The sequence below is a fragment of the Macrobrachium rosenbergii genome, chromosome 14, assembly GCF_040412425.1.
Source record: "Macrobrachium rosenbergii isolate ZJJX-2024 chromosome 14, ASM4041242v1, whole genome shotgun sequence".
Classification (NCBI taxonomy): Eukaryota; Metazoa; Arthropoda; class Malacostraca; order Decapoda; family Palaemonidae; genus Macrobrachium; species Macrobrachium rosenbergii.
Genome location: NC_089754.1, coordinates 41,116,432 through 41,134,770, shown reverse-complemented (window position 1 = coordinate 41,134,770; position 18,339 = coordinate 41,116,432). Strand labels below are relative to the sequence as shown.

Below are 18,339 nucleotides of genomic sequence, written 5' to 3'. Positions count from 1 at the left end.
ATATTAAAACGCTGACGAAAATACGATAAGGCGGACAAATGTCCTTGTGTCCAATTAACTATTTCTTCACCGTAATGAGTTACGGCGGGTCCATGCATCTTCTGTTTCCAGGCTTTATTGACAAAGGTGTCAAATAAAAGAAACTCATTAAAGGAGACGACCAAGACCATGTAAACAAATTTGCTTCTGACGTGGAGCTCAACACCATCAATCATATTCTCTCTCTCTCTCTCTCTCTCTCTCTCTCTCTCTCTCTCTCTCTCTCTCTCTCTCTCTCTCTCTCTCTCTCTTCTGATATCGCTTCCCTATGCGTACTGTCCTTCGAACACCACATAACAAGACAAGAGTCAGAAGCAGGAATAGAGACCTGCTTTCACTTCAGAACTTTGACAACGTTTTCAGCAATTAACAAACTGAACTTGCTGAACGAAGGAAGGGAATCTGCGCAATAGGGAAGATGGTGGTGGAAAGAGGAAAACATGAACAAACCGATAAGAAAAATGGAATTTTAATGATTGGACAGTCGAGAAAAAATACGGTAACTGAGTAAATCATGAAGTACGAAGAGTAATGAATGGAGTGTGGCAGGAGCATCTATAAAGCTACGTGAATCTCTGGACTAAGAGAACGTGAGAAAATATAATATAAAACCTAAACAACTTGGAAGAAAAGACATGACCTGGAAACACTGTGCACTAAAAAGACGCCTTAAAAAGTCTGAAAGCGATTGGATGCCGGAAATGGAAGACAAGTGCGTGAAGAGATTTGCAAAGTAAAATGATCAGTGTCAGATTTTACTCCATCGAACAACACTGTTTATGGAGTGTGTGTGTGTGTGTGTGTGTGTGTGTGTGTGTGTGTGTGTGTGTGTGTGTGTGTGTGTGTGTGTGTGTGTGTGTAAGTTACACCGTTTTACACACTTCTTGCACCCCCTCTACCTCTCCTTTCCAACACCTCAGCCTGAACGCACTCTTCCCAGTTGTTCTATGGCGGTGATAAAATCTCACTTCATGGTGGGAGATGTTACATATACAGATTCTGCTAGCAATAAGAACAACTGAGGATGGCAAAACAGCTGATTTTTCAAAAGTACCTGGTCAAGAGGGAACTGACTGGAAACAAACAGGACATATAACCAGGAAAAGTATCAGTATGATTGATTAATTGTGCTTATTATCCAACCATTAAATGAAAAAGAAGGCATCCTGGTTTGTTCTTTCACATTCTTAAAAACTTTCAACCTTTGTGCCTGCCATAGCAAAAGGAAATCTCGTTGCCTATCCTAATGACGTTAGCACCTGAAAAAAAATGCCACCCAGTACAAAACATATCTCTGCCAAGACCAGTCACTAGCAATTAAATAAGTTCACTACCATTTCCCAGCTCACACTACTGTGAATGCTTAATAAATATTCTCTTTCCTTAGATTTTAAAGATCGAACTTATCAACTTAATCGTTAAGGACATTAACATTAAAATTTATACACGTGGAAGGAGTACTATTATGTAGCTGGTTATGAAGCATTTAAATAACAGAAAACGTGTGACCCTGACCTTTGACACGAAAGATGAAACGCGAATAAACAGTACAAAAAGCTACATTTATAATTCATCAGTAATTTAAAATAAACACAAATAAAAACAATGACCGCAGCTTAATTATAAGAGATCAAAAGCTGAGAAACAGCTGACGGATGTCTTTTCCACGAATGGACGGATCTTCCTCATAACATTCAAGACAGGTGACAGACATTAATAATAGTAGTAATAATGGGATCCTCTTTGTAAAAATAAAAGTACTTGCATGCCAAAGCACATAAAAATGTGACCATAAGGAGAATGAAATGAGTGTTTTGAAATATTTTCTCAGGTAGAGTCTTCACACAAGTGCACAATTTGTTTTAAGTTTGTTTTAACGGAGTATTTTCAAAAATTCAAACCAAAACCGAATAAGGCATTTTTTGGAACAGGCGAACATAGTCTGTACGACGGCGATCTACTACATTCGTGCAATATGAATATGACGGACAAAACATTTACCTCAAATAGGCTAGTATCAGAAGGAACTAATTTGAGGAACTATGAAATATTTTGTCACTGTTCAAAATGTAAGTGCGTCAAATGAAAGAAGCCAAAACGGACATTACCTTGATAAGCAACCTTCTTCAGAATGGAACGTGTATAAGTGAAAAAGTATGAAGAAAAAAAAAACAAGTTAAAGGAAGAGAAGAACTGAATAGCAAAATGCAAAGGCAAACGTCAAAGACGAACGGCTCAGATGGTCGAGACTTCAACTAAGGAACATTATTCGATTTAGGATTCCTCCTCAGATGACTGTCGACACTTTCGTCCAATTTACGGTACTTATCACTTGGAAGGCAGCTGCCTCTTCTAGAAGATCGCTTTTCCATTAGCTTACACTTATAGAGGTTTACTCCGAAAGAACCTTACTCGTTTAGAAGCCTGCTGTACTAGACGATTACTCTCCTGGAAACCTACTCTTATATAGCCTATATAGTTTGTTATTCTACGTGCTTACTTCTAAATGTTTGCTCCACTAGAAGTCTGCTCCACTAGAATTCTGCTCCTCTAGAAGCTTGCCTTTTTAGGAGTTTGACCTTCTAGGAGCTGCTTGGAAGCCTTTCATGTAAATTTACCTCCATAAACTTTCCCTTCTAAAATAGAGCAAGATGCTGTTTTGGTCCGCAAAACACTACAATATTTTAACAGCTTGCTTTAATACAATACATCGTATATCTAGAGAGATGGGACTCAAGTAAATCTTGAAAAAACAGAAGAAACGAGAAAATAGTAAGACAAAAAGGTGATATAACATTAAATGAAACTGGGTTGATGAGGTTGAATCAAATATTTAGGGAAAATGATATTTGAATTGGAAATGTATGAAAAATTCCAATAAGCAAATTAAACAAAGAGACTGGCATTACAACATTAAAGTAAGATTATACATAACTCCCGTACGATCTATTTTGCTACAGACATGGATCATGACATAGCAACGAAACTATTGCAAGTAGATTTAGTCGGTTTCAGAATAAATCTTAAGGAGAATATCAGATAAATTTAGACAAGATACCATGAGGGAAATTACTTCCATATGTAGATGAGATAATCCTGAAAGGGATGGAGATACCTTGAACATGTCCTTAGCACAGCCCCTGGGAGAACAGTACATGATGGTATTAGCTGGGCTCCTGTGGACACAAGAAGAGTTGGAAGGCTCAGACCTAGTGAATGGGAACTAGCCTATAAGAAGGGAGGCTGGTGATGAGCAGAGATTTATGGAAAATAAAGCAGAGGAAAGACATGAGTGCCTGAATTTCACAGTCCCTACATATACATATACATATATATATATATATATATATATATATATATATATATATATATATATATATATATATATATATATATATATTGAACGTGGGAATAGTAACCCAATCCCTAAACACATGCTGAGACAACAAAAGGCTGTACCCTCCAAAAGGAAAAACTGAGCATGGCTCAAAAATAACTAATTATTATTTACAATATTATTATAATTTTTATACTCCTTTTACACAACGGTTCTGAACATGAGATTTACCTGGAAAGATTTTCCAAGTGGTGCTTCTATCTCGTCAGAAATTCAACTTTTGAAAAAAAAATGCATAACACAGTAGCCTAAAAGTTAAGTAGGCTATATCTTACAGTAGCCTAACTGAGCTCAGTACCATTCAGAGAAAATACTGAAAATGTCAGAGATCGATAAGAGGTAAAATGCTCCACATACCCAAAAATCTCGGGGAACCCCTTTCTCTTTTTAGCGACCCCTTTCACCTTTGGGAGACCCCTTTCTCAGCACTCACTCACACGATATTGGTATTACGAGAGAGAGAGAGAGAGAGAGAGAGAGAGAGAGAGAGAGAGAGAGAGAGAGAGAGAGAGAGAGAGAGAGAGAGAGAACGCTCATTTTCTTACATATTTTCAAATTACTATTATTCTAACGTTTACTTACCAACGCATATAATCGTACAGATCAAAGGTCAATCATGACATCAGCTTCCCACAGATGTTTAGAATAGACAATTAATCGTTCTAAAAGAATAACAAAAAAGCTAAGATAGGAGCCAGGAAGGAAGAGAGGGTCAGTTACACAGGATGCATAATCCTAAGGTAACAGCGATTACTGTTGGGGATTGAATTGGGGGAATCATATGGGCCTGGGGATGAGGTAGTATGTAAGCTCACAGCGTATCGTATTACCATATAGGTCTGAAGGGGATTGGAAAGGTGCCTGTTGCCTTGACCTCCTTCCTTACACTAAAAGCCACGTACTGCATATATCTCACGAACTACAAAATATAAAATAAAAAAGGAAAAACACTCAACATAACATATATTACCTAATAAGCTGCCAGTGAATTCCCATTTTATGAAGGATACAATATAACTTTCAAAGAACTGTGGGAGCTGTAAATTTCTCTAAAATGTCAAACTCGGATTTGAAGTGAAGGTTAGCACCTTTAAAAATAAAACTTTACTTATGGATGATAGTAGCCTTCTTAAATTCAAATTTATACGTAAGTTTTAAGAAACCATGTGGTAAATTCTCTATCAATTAGTTTATTTACAAAAAGTTTACTTTTAAAAATAAATCTGCACATTCCAAGCAAATACTTGTAATTCTTGAAAACTGCGAGCTTCTGACCCCTTAGGCCCCATGAAGTAGCTTGTTAAATTATAAAACAGGAAATCCTAGTACAGTATTTCAAAATCAAAATATCTTCTTTAATCATAAACTTAGTTAAAGATTTGTTAGATAATAATTTTAATATTACTTTCAAAGAAGTACAGTACTCTATTTTATAAGGTTATTATTAATAACAAAAACTTCAAGTATTCTAGGATATACAGTACTGAATTAACAGCAAATAACATATCTCTGTTGTTCGATGATATTAGACCATCTATAAACCTAAATGTAGTTTTATATCCAAACCTGTCTCCTAAGGAATGACTATGTAAGATTCTTGGTACATAATTATGTAAATATATGTTGCCAATGGTATGGCTATAACTGGCACCAATAAAGTTAACTATTTTGCCCATAAATTCTATAGGTACAGTATTATCAATTCGGATACAATACTTGCTATTACAAAATTTTAACTTTTTTAATAGTAATCTTATTATTTTTAGTGTATACTTTTAAATCTGAGTCATTATATTCAGTGTATATAAGGCAGTAATGCATCTACAAGATCATGCTGCAATGTAATATATATATAGAGAATTGAAATCAAAAGTAGATAGGCATTAATTTACCGACTTCAGGATTAACCATATGACTGAATCGTTTTTAATATTTGCTGTTATTTTTAATAATCAAATTATTATTTTCTGTACTATCAATTACATTATACAGTTTATCCAAAATAAATAAATGATATATATAAACTTGCAAGGGCTTTTATGAAATTTGGTATGGTGTATATGAATGGTAAACTGTACGAAGGTACTACTTTGAGGATATAAGAAGTTTACAAACAATTTATTGATGTTCCCATGTGTTCATTTCCACACACACAAACATACATGCATACACACACATATAGGCTATATATATATATATATATATATATATATATATATATATATATATATATATATATATATATATATATATATATATATATATATATATATAGATATATATATATATATATATATATATATATATAGAGAGAGAGAGAGAGAGAGAGAGAGAGAGAGAGAGAGAGAGAGAGGTAGGCTATGTTAGGTTAGGTAAGAATTTATAATTCAGGTAAACTGTACTTCAACTAAGGTAAGGTTGGGATGGATTACAGCAAGATGACTTGATAAAATAAAGGTCCTACGTGTACCAACAACCTACTCTGACAACAACAGACCACTATATTCTAATCTAGGTTACATTAGGTTAAGCTAGGTTAGGTTAAGAGTGGGGATATACAACCCATGATCCATTTTATCCCTACCTCATATGCTGGGATTTTACCCATGACAAATTTATATTTAAAGCTATTATCTATCATCTACCAAACTTTTGCAATAAATTGGCCCATATCTATTTTACACCAACCAAGGGGACCCTTCATTATTTGAAGGATAAGGGTAAAGGTATGGCTAAACGAGTAAAATACTTTGCTCCAACAACATTAAAAAATGGGCAAGCCACAAGATGAACTGCAGGGAATCATGTGTTTCTATTCAGAAATAAGAAATCAACAGATCACATAATTGCATCAAGTAGAAAAACTTTCCATTGCTAGACGACAGACACCAATCCGTGCATCCATTAAAATTAGGCTTGGCCTACATCCTTCTTTAACTGAAATTAAACATTACTACTAGCTTCAATAAATTACTGATTCTGATTACGCCTATCCATGCTGAATTGCCGGGGAGTTGCACACGCCATTCTGAAGAAAAACAATGTCACATTTCGACTAAATACATCCTAAGCTATCACTCCCTTGATTTTGTCTTCACCCCCAACACGCCAAAAAGGGGTCATTGTGTAAAAAGAACGGTGTAGCTTAGGCCTATGCACAACTATTCTGCTCTATGCATACTATAACTTATGTTTTTTTTTTTTTTTAAACACTTACCCTCTCAACAGTAGCCATAAATTGGTTCATTCAATTGTTATTATCTTCGTCAGATGTTGGCGTGTTATAGTCCTAGCTGGACAGTGGGTAAGTTGCAAGTTTCTGTGAGCAACAGGCCATGGGCCTATTAGTCCCAGCTTAATAAACCAATTTAAAGAAGCCTGCATCAGGATGTCTGAGATTTACTCTAATTTGACCATTTTAAACAGCATATCAAATTTATCTGCAGTACAGCACTAAAGCAGGCTATAGTCTATATATAATTGCGTGATTCGCCAAACTTGTTTAGGCTAGCCAAGCCAGGCTACCTTGTTACCGATTCAGTTAGCCTAACAAAAGTTAAGTTAGGCCACTTGGCTTACTTGCTTGTACCCAATTTACGGTGAATGTCCAGAAGAACTAATAAAGTACCAAAATTAAAAGTAAAATGCAATATTTTTCATATTTAAAGCGAGACCACTTCTTATGATGAGGAAACACCCACAATTTTGCCAGTTATCAAAAACCTTCAAAATTCAAAATCATTCGATGGGGAACTAGTTTTCTGAAAAACATTACTGCTTTCCGAGAAACATTACACCTCATTTTCGAACTTTAAAAGATTTCATGCCGATTAGATAATCATTAATATCTCGGATATGGTGAATCTCCTCAAAAAGTGTTCAGAGACATTTTATTATTTTATATTGAAAATTATAGTGAATTTTCCCTCACCACACTGGAATTGACAAACAGTAACTGTTTCTTGGTACTTGCGCTCATTAACTTGGATGATCTTTGTATTTTTTCACACCAACGTGTTACTCACTTTTCTACTTATTTTAGACATGTAAAACTGAGAACAAAAACATGCAGCACACACCGTGAACTGAGAAATACGCGAAACTATAAAACTGCAAATGGCAAGCAATTGTAACACTTACCTGGCAGCATGGACTGATGTTTACATCACAGGCACAAAATCTTGGCAATGTACCAAATTGTTGGAATCTTCAAATATATGTTTCCACTACAAACAACTTTGCTGTCTTGGTTATTTTTAGTCGCATGTTCTTTTAATTGTGTTTGAGGTCAGAAACTATCTAGATATCTTTTACGTCATCACATAATGATACTCCATAAAAACAAAACTGGAATCTCTAGTTTGGATTTGTGTGCAGGTATACATTCGTCGGCTTGCGCCGACAATTTCTTCGTTAAGTTTTTCTGCTTGTATTTCAATGTAGCTTACAATGAACGATTTATTCATCTTAGACTAGGTTTCAGTCGTAATCTATAAAATATATGATTTACACACACATTATATATATATATATATATATATATATATATATATATATATATATATATATATATATATATACAGTATATAAATGTTTCAATTTCTACTATTGCAGAGAAATTGTCTTGCATGTTTGCCACTGCGTATATTTTTTCGTCTGCTATTGGGGAGAGAGAGACACACACACATAATATGGACAGGAGGGTTGAAGCTGTGCAGTGAACGAAGAAAAAACGCCTGGAACAAAACACTTTCACACGGACTTGGAATTGAAAGAAAAATAACATGGACCGAAACAAGTCGAACAAAAGAGTGACAATACATTGCAATTGTCCAGGTACGACATGCACAAGCACGAGCATGCGACCTAATACTTCTGTCGTTTTCGTTTCCTTCAGGCACGTAAATTGAAAAAAAAAAAAAAAATTTTTGTACCAGCAATCAAGATAGTGATAGTATCAGCACTACACTTCTGATGATTATTCCGTAGCAAAATATCTTAGAGAACTCCTCGAAAGTTAACTTAAAATTTACCAATAACCCTGAAATGACCGTTTAATTTTCATTCAACAAAAAATTCCATTGGGTCTACAATTTTTAACTGAATAATCTAGTTAATAGTAAACACTGGCGTTATTGTAATTATGGTTAGCTATTTTTTCTACACACACATACACACACACACACACACACACACACACACACACACACACATATATATATATATATATATATATATATATATATATATATATATATATATATTTATTTATTATTATCGGTGGACTTTTTTGGTAACTCTAAGCCTATAATATGTTACTCTAGTTTAGTTTACAGTCTATTATTTATCGGGACACGGGCGCCATAGTCCGGTGGGGCTCTGCCCAAACTGTTAAGGTCTGTTGCAAGATTCAGAGCCTTTGCTCATTTTACGACGTAGGTAGTGGCCAGATGCTTAACCCTCTTATAAATACAATCAGATATCGATATATGGTGTAGTCCTCTCCTGACCTGTCGCTGGAAATGACCCAAAATGAAGAGATCAGGCTCGACTCATCCTAAACCTCGAACACAACACTGTTGTAAGCTCTGTAGGTTAAGTGATTCAGGACTGACACTGACATGCAGGAAATTTCATTCTTGCTGTGAACATGGAGGGTGTCAAGTAATCTTTGTAACCTAAATCGGTAATCCTTAAGTTTAAACGGTTCAGTGACCGAGTTTCTCATTCTACTGCCTTCCTCTGGAATTCTTCAAGAAGCATATCTATCCCTTCATTCGTGGTTGTGCACCATCGTTCTCTCTTATTTTTCCTCATTCCTCGTTTTCTTCGGGCTTGAGCGAGCACAGGTATTAAGTAACAGTCCAACTGACCGTTGCTTTTGAGAAACAATACAAGATTTTATGACAAAAATTCAGCTTAGCGATATTCTACAAATAGCTCAAAATATAAATTAGAATATTGACATTCCTCCAGTGTTCAGAGGAATCCAATAACACCACTGCAATTAATATAGACCAAAGTTCAGATCTCTCTCTCTCTCTCTCTCTCTCTCTCTCTCTCTCTCTCTCTCTCTCTCATGCCTCCGAAATCCTTAAGTCTGACCCAGTCTGTTGGAATCCCTTCATTCCTCTTAATTTGCGAGAGTGCCAAACGCCAATTAAGAGAACAGAGTTAAATCCTAGTAGTTTTTTCTTTACAAGCTTAAAGCGATGCGGTGAATTAGGCTTAATTTCCTCTTTTTGCGTTCCAAGATTTTTTGCATCTAAGGACGGTAATTAGTCAAATATCAGAAAACCTTGGACTAATAATAATAATATATATATATATATATATATATATATATATATATATATATATATATATATATATATATATATATATATATATATATATATAAAACAGTTTATTCAACATTGGCAGGTAACGAGTTTTAGTCATTATAACCAATCATTAAATTTTATACATACATACATACATACATACATACACACACACACACACACACACACTTACACACATATATAGATATGCTAATAATAACACAGCAATGTATTTCATCATCATACAACGTCTCAGTAGCAAAATGAAAAATTTTAGTATGCTCATTAACCTTTTACAGTGTAATATGTTCTTTTTGTTGCCATAAAACTTCTAACGTGTGATGTAAAACCTTTCTGATTTTTCAGAAATGACGTTTTGATGTTTAAATGTGGCACGCAAGTTTTTTCGTTTCCCTTCTCTGAATCTAAAATTCTGGAATTGGTTCAGGCTGCAAAGTCAGAGCAATTAAACCAGATAAAAGTGAATTTATTATTGGGCGCCTGTGCGTTAGCCTGCCCTCGTTTAAGCAAATAAGAAAAATAAAATAGAAGAGTCGATGCATTTGGCGTTGAGTTTGCCCTGCATGATTACCAATGGACCCTTTCATGTTAATCACGCGATACAAAGACGGAGAATATCAAACGGATCTGAGGGAGACATCCGCCTCAGAGGGCTAGTGATCAAAAGCACTCGATACGTTGACACCACAGGCAGAAACCGTGGCCACAGCATAAACCCCTACTTACTTTCCCACAATTCCCTCATACTTCTTCTCTCGTCCCACTTTGAGCCATAGTTCTTTACCCTCATTTCGTCCGACTTATCGCGAAGGAAGTTCATTTCCTACTGGCGTGTCATTGCCTCTGAATGCCGACCAATAAGTTTCCGCGAGGCTGGCCACCACTGATGACTTTCTCAAGACATTCGCACTTCTTCTTCTACTTTTTCTTTTTCTTCTTCTTTCTCAGCTTTGGAGGGGCATCTTGGGAGGAACAGATGGAAATGAAAAACCTTGGACGATGAAAATGAGAGGGGAAACTCAAAAGACGCTAACGATGCCACAATAGCTTGAATTGGATAAGACCAAGATTCAGCTGTTTGACTCTCCTGGTCATTGAGTATGAGAGATTGGGATGTATTACAGTCCTTTAAGTGGATGGAAGGATAAATGCACAAAAACCATGACATGAATACCTTCAATTAAAACCATAGAAGCATAAATACGAAAGCAATGACAGACCTATGGCGCTGCAAACATAGGTATATTCGTGAATACGCGAGGTAAGCAAACTGTAATGCTGTACCGTCTTAGGCATTGTGTTAATGATGCCCGGTATATTTATATCAATAACACATTTTGAAAGCAATGATATATCATATGACATAAAGAAACCCAACAGAGCCACACAAAATGTGTTAATGCAATGTCTTCTTAGTTTTCTATAAAAGAAAACTATTATGCCGGCTTTGTCTGTCCGTCCGCACTTTATTCTGTCCGCACTTTTTCTGTCCGCCCTCAGATCTTAAAAACTACTGAGGCTAGAGGTATGTTGATCATCCACCCTCCAATCATCAAACATACCAAATTGCAACCCTCTGACCTCTGTAGTTTCTATTTTTTTTTTTAAGGTTAAAGTTAGCCATAATCGTACTTCTGGCAACAATATAGAATAGGCCACCACCGGGAAGTGGTTAAAGTTTCACGGGCCGCGGCTCATACAGCATTATACGAGATCACCGAAAGATAGATCTATTCTCGGTGACCTTAATTATACGCTGTAGTGGCTGTAAAGAAAACTCGATTGCGCCGAAGAAACTTTGGCACATTGCTTACTTGTTTTAGTTTAAAAATCATTATTTTCTGAGACTAAGAGAACCAAATTGTATAGACCTATATCACTCATCCGTACAATGCATGCTGTTTAGTGAAATAAAATTTTGTTTTTACATTATGAACAATAGCCTAAATCAACAATACAACAGTCTGAGTTAAATGAGACTAAAGAATAGTTAACTGGAATTCCTTTTGAATTTCTAACATAAAATGTAGGCCGAGTATCTTTCTTTTGTTAAGTAAACCGATACACGAAGAGCACACGACACGATATAAGACGTTTACTACATTCCCTCAATTCGTGATTCCTGTTCACGAAAGCAAATTCCTACTACGTAAGGCATGCGTTACTCCGACTCTGTAGTAATATGCAAAGGTGCAAACTGTGATGAACAGATTGAACAGCAGTCATTAAGCATTACTGCTTATGGTGCACTCGTAAGTTATGTCGTCCAACACGCCCCTCATCGTACTTTGTACCTTCTCACAATACTGTACAGAGCCGGAGAAGCGAAAGTTGTGCAGAGTAGGAATTTGCTTTTACTAAATGATTTTGGCTTATGCAATTGCAGTTTCACCATGATCTTCAGCTCTTGTTCTGTTTACTGGTTTATCTACGTACTCAAGATGACAGCTTTTGGACACCTTGAAAGGTGTAGAAAGTGTGATGATACTTAATTACAGGGATGTCATGGGATATAAGAAAGGGATGGATTCAGTGAGACACCGGTCAATGTTTACAAAGCGTGAAGCGGAGGGCGCTTCTTTTTTTTTTTTTTGAGCATTTACAATTGATACAAAGATATGATATACAACAGACACAGAGCACAATAAATCTTAATATTGTAAAAGTAAGGTATAGTTTTTTTTTAAGTCATTAGGTCGGCGAAACACACCTGCAAGATGCCCTGGATTTTAACGCACCCGCCTGTCAATTCTAATTTGCTAACAAGATTTTGAAACCCCTTGAAATGCTGAAAATGGATTTCTGAGTTTGGCTCTTGGAGTCCAAAGAATGAACGCGACAAGCACAACGTAGCTCTATATTAACATTTCCTTTGCGGGGTCTCTGTTTACGCGAAGAAGGCAAGTAGCCTTGGGATTGGAATTATTTTCAAGGAGGTGTTATCAATTACCACAGGATGGTGATGACACGTGTTGGTTGAAAGAAAACTCGTCACAAGTTTCCCATTAAACTGCAATTCTTTTTAATAATAACTTCGCAAATGCTCTCCAACTTAAAATACTACAGAACTGTTACATCACAGCTGGATGTTGTAGTTATTGTTACTACTGATGACAATGTTATCGTCATTCTAGGTCTCAACATTATTGTTATAATAACACAAAAATCCGACGACATTAGGCCTATAGTTGCAAGAACTGCAAGAGATATATCTGTACGATATAACAAACGAAGTTTTTCCTCTTTTCCTGCCCGTAATACAGTCGAGTGATGACAGTACCCTTTGGCATTTTTCCAAAAGCGATCGACCACAGAAAGACCATCGTCCCCGACTTAAAAACACATTTCAGCGATTCCTTTCCCTTCCAAAAGATGTCAGCGAAGACAGAGGAGCGCTTCATCATTGGACTGAACTTTAAAGGTGGGAAATGCCTGCATTTGTTTATGTCTGACACACGTTTCAGGGTTGCCAAGAGAGAGAGAGAGAGAGAGAGAGAGAGAGGGTGGGATGGTGGGGAATATTCAATGGCTTCATGAAAATGTTAATGGAAAATACTCAGTATGTTGTTCATTCAAAGCTTTGGTAACATTTCTTTCTTGAAACTGAAATTGCAAGACTTCACACACACACACACACACACACACACACACACACAGAGAGAGAGAGAGAGAGAGAGAGATATTTCAAGGCAAGGACGGGTCATCAAGGACGTGTGATTATACATCGTGTATTGGCGAAACAATGATTTTGATGGAACTGAGCAACAGCTGAGAATTTCAATTAAAAAGTTTCACAGGCAACAACAGCCTTTGGAGGACTGCACATTTCACAGTAGAATCCTTACTCACAAGTAAATTGAATGAAGGGCTGTGAATAATTGAAGGCACGCCTCTTCAGAAAATAAGTGTCTCTGACAAAATGTAAGCCTCTCTCTCTCTCTCTAAGACCGTATACTCATTCATGTAGGATTATTTTTCGTTAGGAAGGATGCTGAAGACTCTCACAGAGGTGGCAAGAAGGGATTGTTCTCAAATGATAGGGAAAATTTGAAGCGGGAATAGTTAGAGAAGGTGGACAGCTAAAAGGGAACTAATCTTTCTCTAACCTCCCAAAGCACAACCTAGGTTTGTGTAGATTATTGCAAAAACAACCCTAGAAGTAGTACCTTGCTCGCCTACCTTTTTCCCAAACTCACCAGTCCTCACAGTGCTGGAGTAGTTTTGTTAGCTGAAATATATGTATTCCAGTGTCAATCTAATTTCATGAGGCCTTAGGTTTACGTAACACTGTTAGTTTACGGCATTCATCTACCTGAAATGTTTGCATGAAGCTTGAAATTCTTAGCCGATCAGCTTTCATTTGTTTAAAGTAGGCCTAAACCTACGAATGCTTCAATGGGTAGTTTGGAAAGAAGAAATTCAGTGCCTTAGCGTGCTTAAATTAAATCATGGAAAGGTCATTCACTTTCTGGCAAAGAAGCTATCTAGATAAATCACTTTATGAAAATCTGATGGCAACGGGATTGAATTTTTTACGTTCAAACCTGGCGTCAGTAAATCATTCCTCCCTGCTCAATACGTCAATAGCAGGTCGGTAGCTCAATGGTCGAGATCAACTTTTATCCAGCCTTTTGCTGATTTTCTTCAAGCACGGACTAGAGAAGGACCTTAGGATACCACACACATCTGACTCTGTTCTTATGAAAGTAAGACTACCGTCATCACAGCGGCTCTTCTAAAGCATGGAGGTTATCTCAGAGATGAATCTGTCATGAGAATTTTGGAGAAGTACATTTCTTTAAGGAACGGAAAGATTGTTAGTGAATCATCAACTGGGTAGTCTTACACCATTTAAGTTTTATGAAGCTGTGGGAAGTTAATTTGGAAATACTGAAGTTCCAACAGCTTCTTCCCATTAGCGGCTGGAGCAATAAAGAGGCATATTTCCAAAACTTTCTATGTACCCCGATCTATTAGACGCGCCTTTATATGCCTTTCATGGTTCACTCCGTAATCCTTGAAAGACTTCTAAAAACCAAATAAACATCTACGACTTCTTTCTGTACAGTGTATGTTTCCCTTTTATACGTGCTTGCCATGTGTGTAAAAAGATCAGAAATCAGAACTTCGTTGCTATTGTGGCTTTATGGTCATAGGACATTCAAAACAGGATTTGAAAAGTAATTAAAGTATGCAGGTTCTGGTACAAACTTATAATCTTACAAGAAATATGGAGGTCGGCACTTGGGAAAGTGTAAGGTCGACCAGTTTCACTTGTGTCCCAGTAAAGTGCATCTCAAAGATGGTAGACCACGTAGTTTCTGCTACAAAGCCGAAACTTCCTGTTCCCTACTCAGGGCCAGATTTGTTTGTGTGCTTTAACTGATAACATTAACATTCATATAAGGCAAACAACAAGGTAATTCTAGTGGGAGAACTGTAATAAGAAGCCTTAAATGGGTGCTGTCAATTAATACTCTGTCATGCAACATGAAAGTTTTGTGAAGAATGGTGATACATCTCAAAGTAGGCAGGAGGGCAGTGGTGGTCTAGCCTTCCCATGAACGACTCATAGACGCAAATCTTCATAGACCGGACAAACCATAGTAATATGAAAGAATGGCAAAATTTTGGCAAACCAAACTGCATCACTCGAGTTTAATTTCCCCGTCAACCACGCACTGTTACTCGTGGCTGTGATGGAACCCACTGGATAATGCTGTTAGTGTGATTATGTTTATCTAAGTGTTGTTAGATGGAATTATTTTCGTAAGATTTAATATCATCATTACCAAAGATAAAAATCTGGTGACATTCAATAAAATTGGTAAAACAACCTTGGGTAGCTCAAACCGCGATTCAAATCCAAGCGAGTCCTAGCCACGATAAAACCTTTATGTAACTCGTATTTATCGAAGACTTCGGAGCTCGAGACAGCAGCGGTTAGAGAAGAAGACCGTCGTCGTCGTGGTAAGTGGTCGTTATAACGCTCTGCCCTCGCCCTTGTTCCCCAGCAGCTTCGGAGGACTTGCTCTTCCAATAATAACCTCGGGGAGACCCTTAATAAGACGTAATTGTAAAGAATTGCGCTTTTGAGCCTTCATCTGACTCCTGCTCGACTCTCCGACGGAGGTGATGGGGGTATTACAGTTTAATGAGTCCCTCAACCTATTCCCCTGACGCTCGCGATGACTCGTTTTCTTTCAAACCTTCATCTTACAATCGCCGTCATAGGCCATTATTATTATTATTATTATTATTATTATTATTATTATTATTATTATTATTATTATTATTATTGTCGTAAACACCATCTGTTTTAACGTCTTTAGTATTTGTGTTTCATCTTGATAGTGACACTTTCTTCTTTCTATGCTGATGTTTTCTTTGCACATTTGCTTCCATTTTTTGCATGACTGAGATTCGTCAATACTTGCAAATCAGTCACTATGGAAACGAAATTACTATTTAAATGGCTACGTTATAATTTCTATATCGTTAGGCAAATGAGCTGGTAGTGGACCATAATTTCTTGTAACATAACTAATAAATTATTCACATATTACTACTGTGTAATTGATCTTTATTCACGCTGCTCGCTTTAATAAAGCCTCACTGTGTCCCACCGCCAGTGCAAGTAAATGAAACTAAAACTATAATCAATAGTTCACTATATATGCTGACCCTAATCATAACGGCCAAAATATGGTTTAGCGTTTAAGCTATACATCTAATAAAGTTCTGACTTTTTTTTTAACTTCACAGAGGTCGAGAGGTCACTAGATCCTTGAGTACGGATGCTTACGACAAGTTGGTTCCTTCTTATTATGACAAATACACCGCCCCAGCCACCGACGTTGAACCCGTCATCGTTTACTTCGACATGAAGCTTCTCGACATCACGTCCATCAATGAAAATGATATGGTAAGGACCATTCCTTGTTGTGCTTATGGTAAGGTTCCTTACTTGTGATGAGAACCACTGCTGAAAGTGAGAATAATAGCCGTTACAGGTAGTGAGAGTCATTTACTTGGCGTAAGAATGGTCTTATTAACAAATGAAACAAGTTGTGTTTGTCAAGCACAGTGTTCCCAGCAGCAGCAAAATCCTCTTTCACCTTTGACCTCTAACTATGACCTTGAACCTAACCTTGACCTACCTCTTCTCACCGGCTTCATTAATGGTGTAAGCATCTCAAGTATGAAATCTGTCTTGTTTAGGTCAGCAATTCTTAGCAAGGTCGATCATTTTAACTGTTGTGAACAGAGAAATTAGAGGATCTGACAGACAGTCAGACGGACAGGTCAATTACTAGGCCCAAGCTGGTAAAGATCGATACCATTACCTGCAAGTACAATTGCTAAGTACCTTCAGCGACATTCATCTTACAATAATGTACTTCTTTGTTTAATCTTTAAGGTAGGTTTACCACCATCTGTTAAGAAATGACCGGTATTTTGAATGTAAATGAGGCGCCTTCTAGCTTAGTACCTAACAGAGAATAATTCAGTCCAGTAGTGAGCTTTGAAGTTTAGCTTCCTACCTAAAAGAGAATTCTGCAGTTCGGTACTGAGCTCGAGTATTTGCTGTTTACCTGACAAAGAACAAAGACATTTAGATTTCGAACTTATTTCTGCATGTAATGGAGAACTTTTCAGTTCAGTACTAAGCGTCGAAGCTTAGTTCAGCTCATAATTGATAATTTTGCAAGTAGTACCGTTACGTTTTGGCCATCGCTCTCAAAACATGTCGTAGCCTCTCAGGCTGACCTTTGGCGTTCCCAGGGAGAAAATGCATAAACACTCGCACTTTTTCAGACGTTCAGCGTGGAATCATTCGTAACCTACCGCTGGAAGGACTGGAGACTACGCTGGCCTCTGGAACACCAAGAACACCAGACATGCTGGAACCCTCCTCCTCCCAACATAACCAAACCTCTTCAGTTCCTGGAGGTATTTACTTATGAGGTCGATAAAGACATGATATTGTTACAGTCGCATAACTGACATTTGTTGCCATAAAAAATACCAATGTATTCATCCATCTTTTTCAGTTATAAATTCTTCTTTTCAACTATAACACCTCGCAAGTAAAACGCTGAGGAGACCTACTGTTTAAATATTGCATCATGTCTATAACTAAGGAAAGATGGTCATGATTTCCATTGAGGTCACGGAATGTTCTTGAATAGTAGAAATTACGGGTGTGATAATTTTCCAGCTGACTTTTGACCAACAGGTGTGCTCTGGGAACTACACGACCATCATCCACCGGTGCATGGACTCTCATCCAGATGCTGGAAGAAGGATTATTCTTCCCATAACGGTCAGTATTCTCCTTAATTATAATTTTATAGTATCTTAGACCATTTGTCTCTTATAACAGTAGAGTGTTTTTTTTATAAACGCGGTCGTCTGAATGAAAACACTTTTAAAACTGCCTCTTGTGGTGGTCAGAGATTAGAAGCATATTAAGGTTACTATTTTTTTTTTTTAAAGCACAGGTTAATGGGACTGCTCAACAGAATACCATATATATATATATATATATATATATAT

The 18,339-nt window shown here is 36.9% G+C and overlaps 2 protein-coding genes across 5 annotated transcripts in view; one reads left to right on the top strand and one right to left on the bottom strand.

Annotated features, from left to right (window-relative positions):
• The window catches only part of LOC136846015 (nitric oxide synthase, salivary gland-like), a 110,008-nt gene extending 102,391 nt beyond the window's left edge, over positions 1 to 7,617 (bottom strand). The window contains exons 1-2 of one of the 3 annotated variants that reach the window (XM_067116634.1): positions 7,373 to 7,617; positions 6,654 to 7,112 (exon numbers count right to left, since the gene is read on the bottom strand). The gene's annotated coding sequence lies outside the window, so the exon portion shown is untranslated. The remainder of the gene's footprint in view (positions 1 to 6,653; positions 7,113 to 7,372) is intronic. The other 2 variants (XM_067116633.1, XM_067116635.1) reach the window with 2 other exon arrangements.
• LOC136846017 (glycine receptor subunit beta-like) overlaps positions 1 to 18,339 on the top strand; it is a 38,162-nt gene that overhangs the window by 12,766 nt on the left and 7,057 nt on the right. Inside the window, exons 1-4 of one of the 2 annotated variants that reach the window (XM_067116638.1) lie at positions 14,865 to 15,750; positions 16,546 to 16,705; positions 17,599 to 17,733; positions 18,020 to 18,106. In XM_067116638.1, the coding sequence (XP_066972739.1) occupies positions 16,664 to 16,705; positions 17,599 to 17,733; positions 18,020 to 18,106 (264 nt within the window). In that variant the 5' untranslated portion in view covers positions 14,865 to 15,750; positions 16,546 to 16,663. Of the gene's footprint in view, positions 1 to 14,864; positions 15,751 to 16,545; positions 16,706 to 17,598; positions 17,734 to 18,019; positions 18,107 to 18,339 lie in introns of those variants that run through there. The other variant, XM_067116637.1, reaches the window with a different exon arrangement.